The sequence below is a fragment of the Nicotiana tomentosiformis genome, chromosome 1 (assembly GCF_000390325.3).
Source record: "Nicotiana tomentosiformis chromosome 1, ASM39032v3, whole genome shotgun sequence".
Classification (NCBI taxonomy): Eukaryota; Viridiplantae; Streptophyta; class Magnoliopsida; order Solanales; family Solanaceae; genus Nicotiana; species Nicotiana tomentosiformis.
In genome coordinates, this window is record NC_090812.1 from 57,224,532 (window position 1) to 57,233,627 (window position 9,096).

The following is a 9,096-nucleotide window of genomic DNA, read 5'->3' on the forward strand; positions in this document are numbered from 1 at the left end:
TTGGACCAATTTAGAACACTACTCAACCCTAAATCGATTTAATACTTGACCCGACCTATCCATTTTTTATTTATTAAAAATGCTCAAACACTCATATTTTCATTTACTAATCTATGTCTATTGATAAACTTTTCAAGATGTCCCTTAGGGGATGATCCAGTTAGTTTGGAGGGTGGTCATCTATATAAATAACATGAGATCGATCCCCTTCAATGCCTTCGGGGTCGAGCATGTATGCCTAGTGCAGTTTACATCTCCTGTTTGGTTTGCAGGCTATTACACATTGAAGGGTTTAGCCAGCATGCACAGAGTGCTCACCCGAAGGGCAGAGATTGTAGCGGCAGCGGGTTTTTCTGGGGTTAAAAAAAAACTCAAGATACCTAGGCATTAATATTTTTGTTTTGTTTGTGAGCTATCAATCAATATGAATAGTGTTAAACTTGGAAAAAAATCGTACTAAGATATGAATGGTTGTAAGTCAATGAACGAAATGTGCGGACAACAATGAACAACATTATGAGTGCTTGAACATTTTTCAGAATGAAAAGGAATAAGTGGGGTTAGGTATTGGGTCAGTTTAGGAATAGGTTGAATTCTAATTTGGTCCAGGTTCTTAATTAGTGTTTTAACTATTTTTTCTTAAAATAAATTTATCACGTCATTAAATTACTGGAAAATATAAAATTCCGTGAATATAACCATTAAAGCTAATTAGGTAAAGTAAAATGATATTCATAAGACAAAAAAAAAAAAAGAAAAAAAGATAGATGACCATTGAAGATAATTAGATAAAGTAAAGTAACTTTAAATCGGGCAAATAAATTAAGCTGCATGCAGCCAACACAAAACTAGTGTCGATAGGTAATACTTAATTTGCTTGGAAGAGAAGGGCATTATGTGTTAGGTTTTTTCTCCACCCTACTTTTGTTTTTGCGGGGTATTTTAACAAAAGAAGTTTGATACAAGATACAATAAATTGAGAAATAATCCTTCAATTCTAATATATGAAGTATGTCCCTTAATTCACCACTTCGCACTTGTTCTATATTGAGATACTATTAAACTATGTTTTAGGCCATGGTATATATAAAAGGAATTATAATGCGAGCTCGAGTCTCTCTTTTTTCCTTAACAGAAACGTCTCGCTAGTTTTTTAATTTACTGTAAAGAATAGTTAGTGATTGATTAGTCCTAGCGAGAATAATACTCGACATCAAGATTTGCAATTTAGAGGGTGAATTGGTAAATGAAGTTGGACTTTTCTGATCAGTCTAAACCTTTGAGTTGAATAAGGAAAATTGGAAAGGGAAACTACCAGCTATGTCCATTTATAAGTAATCAATTATAAAAATTGGTCAAATTCATAAAATATTATTAATATTAACCAAATATTACTAACATTAGCCAAATAGAGTATTACTAATATTTGGTGTTAGCAGCCGGCAAATTATTAAGTCTACTGGAGGCAAAAATGCAAACCTTTATAGATCTAGTTAAGAGTACAAAGATTAAATATTTAGTGGACAAATCGAAGTGAAGAAAAAAGTAAAAGTTACACAAGTGGCTTCCTGTGCTTTCTAACGCCTCTTGATACATTGACCTTGCCTTTTTAGCAGTCTTTTCTTATTTTTATTTTTTTTTTATATTCTTTTAATTTGAGTGTAGTGTAAATATGAATTAAAGAAAGAAATAGTGTATTTTGCTTTCGAGACACTTATTAAATTTAAACCTTTTAAAATTATAAAGCGTTGACAAACTCTTTTAGTTTTCTGTGGCACCAATGAAGCTAGATTGGCTAGCAATCCAATAAATTGGATAAACCACCATAAGATTAGGGTCCTTTCCTTCATTTTCAAACTTTAAGTTTTTAAAATGGAAGACAAATGTTATCAAATGTTTTTGCTCCATTCTAAAATTTATTTGTAGCAAAAAAATGTCAAATATTTGCTTTCTTTTAAGTGTGTATTATTAGAATAGATTGAGTATATCTTAAGGAGCTTGAATCTCATTTTTGGGATGATTTGGTAAAGTTTTGAAGTGGTTTGAATTGAAAATTCGAAGTAAAAACTGAACATGAAAAAAAATAATATTTGTATCACAGTGTGTATCATTTGTATATCACATATGTATCATATTTGTATCAATTGTGTATCACATGTATATTCATGTATACATGTATATGAGATACATGCGTGATACATGTTTGATACATGTGTCGCAGAAGAATATTTTGAACTCGATTTAATTACGAATTTTGATACAAAATCAGTCCAAATCACCACCAATCTTCCTCAAATTTTGTATATTGACTTATCTCTATGTTTTCAATGAATTTCAAGTATACCCATTGAAAAGGTTCCATTTTTGCTTAGATTTTTGGAATATTGTATTTTTTTTTTGTATTTCATCACCTTATTTGCTACCTCATCCATGAAATTTCCTTTCCGTCTGGCATTTAATGTTGCTAATCACGCTTAAATTATGAAAGGTAATTTTTGCATGTGATTCTTTGAGAGAAAGAATCTTATTTATTTGATTTTTCAATTTTTATATGTGTTTGGCTAGTTTTGGTAAGTCCACGACTAATGGCTAGAGGTTGGTAAGTTGAGACTTATTTGGGACATTTGTGTAAGTTTCCCAATTGGAAAATCTTGTGCAAGAAATATCTATGGATTGGCCGGCCTCAACAGTAGTATTTTGGGCAGCTACTATAGGATGATAATTACTTCTAGGGGTATATAAAAAAAATCGATAAACCGCACCAAATCGATAATCCGAGTTAAACCGAAAAAAATCCCGATGTGATTTGGTATTGAAAAATAAAATCCGGCCATAATTGGTTTGGTTTGGTTTTAACTAAAAAAGTCAAATTGAAACCAAACCAACCCGATAGTACATTTATATAATTTTTAAAAATATTTTATACATATAAATATTTATTGTAATGTAATTTATAAATATTTCTTAAACTTTTTACAGTTTTATCTTTTAACGTATTATTTCAAGTTTAGACTTAACATTCTTGAATGGTAAATAAATTTTATAGCCCATAAATGTAGTAACTCAAACAAAGTTCAAATCAATACTAATGCTAACAAAAGAATCCAATTCAATATTAGAAATGACGAAAGTATTGGATAACTGTTTTAGTTTCACATTGTTTATAATGAAAATGAATAACTTAGTTTATCTTTTTCTTTAGTGCTTAGTTATGTAATTAAAATTAGTACTTATTAGCTATACTTATTTTAGCATGACCTATATAGTATTTTTAGATTATATTACTTTTTATTATGACTTATTAATTAGCAATATTTGTTTTATGTAATTTTGTTATTTTATCTTTGTTATTGAATATTTTAGTATAATGCTATGACTTATCTCATATTATTGTGTTAGTTTCTTGAAAAACACATTATATAGTTGTATTTTAATTATGACTTAAGAAATATTTGGAGCACAAATTACATATTTTATGCTATGAAGACTTTACCGGAAAAAACCCGAAAACCCGAAAAAAATTCAAAAATCCGAAAACCCCCGAAAAATAGAAATTGAAAAATCCGACTTTGTTGGTTTGGTTTGGTTTATAAATTTAAAAATCAGATACCATTGTTTGGTTTGATAATTGAAAAATCTAAACCAAGACGACCTATGTACACCCCTAACTGCTTCTATTTTCTTATGAAAAACGTGACAGCAAATAGTACGATTTAATATGTATGAAGCATAATTATCGTCAAGTTGTTGTGGGACAAGATTTTCGAATAGATATCCTTCACGAATTATTCGTACTCCCTCCGTTTCACTCCTTCGTTTGGCATTATTATGCATCAATTTGTGTTGAAAACAACGACACGTGTATATATATAATCTTAAGAAGAAATTGAGTTCATTACTCAAATAGCCACTCAACTATCTAAATTTATCTACTAAAATCATCTTTCTTTCGCTTGTAATAGCAAAGTCATTTAACTATGCGTATAACACTCAAAATGTCACTCAACTCGATTTCTCAAACTTATAATTGCCAAATACCTATTTTACCCTCTAAGTTATCAACGTTTTTCTTCTTTTTATTTTTATTTTAAATTTTTAATATTATAATTTTTTTCTATTTTTAATTTATATTATGGACTTACCTATATAATACATAAATTTTATTTATAAATTTATAAATAAAAATAGTATTTAAGCATATATAATGTTGGAATAATAAAATATTGAGCATAGTAGAAAAATTGATTAGAACAATTTGTTCGTAATAATAATTTTAATATTAACAACAAAATCTCAAAAATTTATTTACACAATTCAGAATGAAAGAAAATAAAAGTTTTAAAATAGATGTTCCATGCACATAATATAAAAACTAACTATTTAAAATAAAGGTATTTTATATTAATACATTATATATTATTGAGTATTATGCTCAATTATATTATTATTTTGATATTATATATTCTAGAAAATTAATTTTTTATTATTTATTATACAAATAAAAAAAATATTCTATAGGTAAGTCCATAATGTAGATTAAAGAGAGAAAAAATTATAATATTAAAAAAGTAAAAAAAAAAAAAGAAGAAGAAGAAGAAGAAGAAGATAAAAGTTAATAATTTAAAGGGTAAAATAGGTATTTGACAATGAAAAGTTTGAGAAATTTAATTGAGTGACCTTCTGAGCGCTAAAAATACAGTTAAGTGATTTTTCTGTTATAAACGAAAGAAAGATGACTTTACTGGAAAATTTCGTATAATTGAGTGAACAAATATCACTCCAATTAAATGTTCCAGAAATTTCCAAAAGATAAAGAGAGGTCAAATATATTTGAGGGATTTGACATATATTTTGGATTGGGAAATGATTTCCTTGTGGAAAGAAAAGTCAGAGGGTAGGTTTATTTTTATAGTACCATGCTAATTATAAAGACATAGACTACCTAATTCGTCTACTTACTATTATTTTTAGTTCTATCTATTTGCTGTGTCAAAATAAAGAGACACACAAAAAGCATGTGTAAGTTTTTTCCCTGTTATAAAGATGAATCTATATATTTAGATAACATTAAGCTAAAAATATATTCTCTCCACACATTGAAGTGAATCAAAATATAATGGACATGGCAATATGTACCGACGTATGGATGCTACACATGGCCACCTCCAAAAGACCTCCGTCATCTACTTTTTTAATTTTCTCTTTTAGCCGAGTAAAGCCAAAAACCAGTTGTCTCTCTACCGCAGCTGCAGGCGGCATGATAACTGAACCATCAACTAATCAGTACTCTGCTATTTCATCTTCAGATCAAAATCCCACTAGACGTTCAGGGAATTACCAACCTACTATGTGGGATTTTGAATATATTCAGTCCATACGCAATAATTATGCGGTAAAATAATTTTTTTAGCACATATTCATGTTATTCAATAATCTGCATAATTAATTCATTGTAATATCATTCAAAAGATTACGTACGTTAGCTGATCATCAATTGTAAATGTATTGCGTAGGGAGAGAAGTATATGAAGCGTTTTAACAAACTGAAGGAGGAAATGAAGAAGTTGATAATGGCTGAGGGATCACAAGAGTTAGAGAAGTTGGAGCTGATTGATAATTTACAAAGACTTGGAGTTAGTTACCACTTCAAGCATGAAATCATGCAAATTTTGAGCAACATAAACCTAAATGCAGCTACAGGAGATTCATTATATGCCACAGCTCTGAAATTTAGACTCTTGAGAGAACATGGTTTTCATATCTCTCAAGGTAATGTATTTGCCAAACTAATTTCTTACTTCTTTCATGTTCTGATATTTTGTTTACTCAGAACTTGCGGTACTCCATTACTGCAATATTTTCTTACAAGATTTAGAATTAAGATAAAATCAAAATAGAGTAGGTTAATGAGAATACTTACACCCAAATAAATTGAGAATGTAGCTCCTCTTAACATGCTAAACATGCTATTTTGAGGATGGTGCCACCGGCAAAGCAACCTTGTTGGTACATCATTTAGACGTTGAGCGGATGGGCTTAGACCCAATAGCTTAATGAGCTGGAAATCCGCACCGGGCATGTCTACGCCACTTCTAGTGCAAAAGACTAAATGGGTATTGGTGGACTTGGGCTGTGCCCATTCCTCTATATGGCCATAAGAGCATCCTCTTTTCCAAGCTTGGGAATTACTGATATTAATAAATCGTGCCTGATATCTAGGGAAGGTTCACTATAAGAGCACAAATTGGGATTTTTCTTCAGTATTTCCTCTGTCAAAAGCATGTGCCTTTTCATTGTCATTGTTCTGCTGCTTTACATTTAGTACACCAAAGAAAAGTTAACAAAGTTACTTTATTGATTGGAGAAAATTATCATTTTCTGGAGAAAGATAAAACAGAAAGAAAAGACCAAAATAAGGAAAAAGCAAAGGGAAAAAAAAAAGTGAAACGAGAAGGAAAATTGATATAATAAAAATAGCATGTTAAGAGGAGCTGCATTCTAGTAGTTTTAGCATGTTAACAAAAATTGAAATCATGAAATTTTTTAGGAGCATACACCTAAATGCAGCCACTGGAGATTCATTATATGCCACAGCTTTGAAATTTAGACTCTTCAGAGAACATGATTTTCATATATCTCAAGGTACGTAGTAATACAATTTTTGACAATCTTTGATCTTCTTTCATTATGATATTGGTTAGTTAACAGTATTTCTTAAAAGCAAATTTTGGTTAATGTGGAAGGTTGCCACATACAGTTGTTTTACATGTTTGATTGTTAATGTAGGGACATACATATATACATACAAGCAATAGTTACTTTAAGAATGTAAAATAATTGTTTGTGTACATAATTTAGGAGATACAATGTGTTTGAAAGAATATCTAATGAAGTCAACCTTCTAGGATTTGACCATCATATATATTTTCTCGTGTTCTAGACATATTCAACGACTTCAAGGACGAAAATGACAATCTCAAGGAAAATATTTGTAAGGACACAATAGGTTTGTTACAATTATATGAAGCTTCGTTTCTCGCTACAGAAACTGAAACCACTTTGAAATATGCAACAAGATTCACAGCGGCACATCTGAAGAATTATCTAGGCAATCATTGTGATCATAAAGACAATCGAATGGTCGCATTAGCGCAACATGCCTTGGAACTGCCTAGGCATTGGATGATGCCAAGATTAGAGACACAGTGGTATATAAGCATTTACGAGATTATGTCAAATGCTAATCCTCTGTTGCTCGAGCTTGCTAAGTTGGACTTCAACATTGTTCAAGCAGTACACCAACAAGATTTGAGAATTCTATCAAGGTGAGATATATTTTAATTAAGTGGATTAAAGTTAAATAAGATGATTTGGTTTTATCCTATAATTTTTCTTCATGTAAAGGTGGTGGAAGAGCACATGTCTTGCAGAAAAGTTGTCATTTTCAAGGGATAGACTGGTGGGGAATTTATTTTGGGCAGTGGGGATAGAATTTGAGCCTCATCACAGCTACTTCCGAAGAATGTTGACAAAAGTCATTGCTTTTGTTGGAATAATAGATGATATTTATGATGTTTATGGCACTCTTGATGAGTTGGAAGTCTTCACTGATGCTATTGAAAGGTTAGTTACTTTTGGGAAAGGCAGCTATATATATCTCTAGTTAATCACCTTTCTCTTCTGTTTGTCACGTAAAATTAATTTGATATATGATAATATAAATTCAGATGGGAGATAAAAGCGATAGAGCAACTTCCACACTATATGAAAGTATGTTACCTTGCACTCTTCAATATTACCAATGAAATGGCGTACGAGATTCTCAAAGAGCAAGGGATCGACGTCCTACCCTACCTTACAAAATCTGTATGATTCATTTTACTTAAGATTTTTCCTTCTTTTAGTACGTACCGTTAATTTCATCTAGCTATTGTTCTCTCTTCCCAAACCGCCTCTAATTCTCTCCTGAGGCGTTTCCAATATTTAAATTTGATGTGTTTAACTTTTAAGCTTTTCATCATAAAAATCAATTGTATTTTTGAAATTACGGGTTCAAAATTTAATATACATTGAAAATTTACCGAAATTTCACATATATAGCTATGCTCTAACCTATTAAACCCATGCGACATCTGTCTCAGCCTTTGCAATATCCCCACCCCACCCCCAAAACAACAACAAAAAAAGAAATACTACAAATTTAAAAAACAATCAATTTATTTGCACTACTAATTATTTGAGACATGTTATTAGTGGGTAGATTTGTGCAAATCTTTCATACGAGAAGCAAGATGGTATTACAGTGGATATGTGCCAACTCTGGAAGAATACATGGACAACGCATGGATCTCAATTGCAGTTCCCATGGTATTAGTTCATGCATTTTTCCTCGTCACAAATCCAGTTCCCAAAGAGGCATTGGAATCATTAAGCAAATATCCTGACTTAATTCGCTGCTCTGCTACAATTTTTCGTCTTGCTGATGATTTAGCGACATCATCGGTATGCTTTTTAACCTTTATTCTCTCATATAAAATTAATTTATACGACTCTTGATTTATAATTATAAACAATATCTGTGTCTCATTTATTTATTTATTTATTCTTATAATTAATTCAGGATGAATTGAAGAGGGGTGATGTTCCTAAGTCAATTCAGTGTTACATGAACGAAAAGGGTACTTCCGAAGAAGAGGCGAGAGAACACATACGTTTCTGTATTAAGGAGACATGGGAACGGATGAACACAACTCAAAGGGAAAACTCGTTATTTTCTGATACATTCGTCGAAATTACAAAGAATATCGCAAGAACAGCACATTGCATGTATTTGCATGGAGATGGGCATGGAATTCAAAATGGCGAAGTTAAAAATAGTATCTCCAAAATACTTTTGAGCCTATCACTCTATTATATTAAGAGGTCCCAAGTACTTCGGCGCCTAAACAGTCTTCTCATTACTATTAAGTGTGTATGAAAATTATTATGTACTGCATCTATTATCAAAAAAATAAGACTCTAAACCTATGCTTGCGCAAAAATAAAATAAAAAACAGCATCTCAACGAAAGGTACCTCTGTTGCCCAATTATTTTTA

General features: G+C 30.8%; 1 protein-coding gene across 3 annotated transcripts; it reads left to right on the forward strand.

Annotated features, from left to right (window-relative positions):
• The first annotated feature begins 4,979 nt into the window (after positions 1-4,979).
• Positions 4,980-9,096, forward strand: LOC104098020 ((R)-linalool synthase TPS5, chloroplastic-like). 3 transcript variants are annotated; one of them, XM_070183568.1, is made up of 7 exons: positions 4,980-5,392; positions 5,514-5,769; positions 7,046-7,325; positions 7,405-7,623; positions 7,728-7,866; positions 8,254-8,502; positions 8,621-9,096. In XM_070183568.1, exons 1-7 carry the CDS (start codon positions 5,117-5,119, stop codon positions 8,975-8,977), a joined length of 1,776 nt encoding a protein of 591 aa, XP_070039669.1. In that variant the 5' UTR covers positions 4,980-5,116; the 3' UTR covers positions 8,978-9,096. The 3 variants fall into 3 exon arrangements, with proteins under 3 accessions (XP_070039669.1, XP_070039663.1, XP_070039674.1); XM_070183562.1 differs by having other exon boundaries at positions 4,981-5,392; positions 6,941-7,325; XM_070183573.1 differs by lacking the exon at positions 8,254-8,502 and having other exon boundaries at positions 4,981-5,392; positions 6,941-7,325.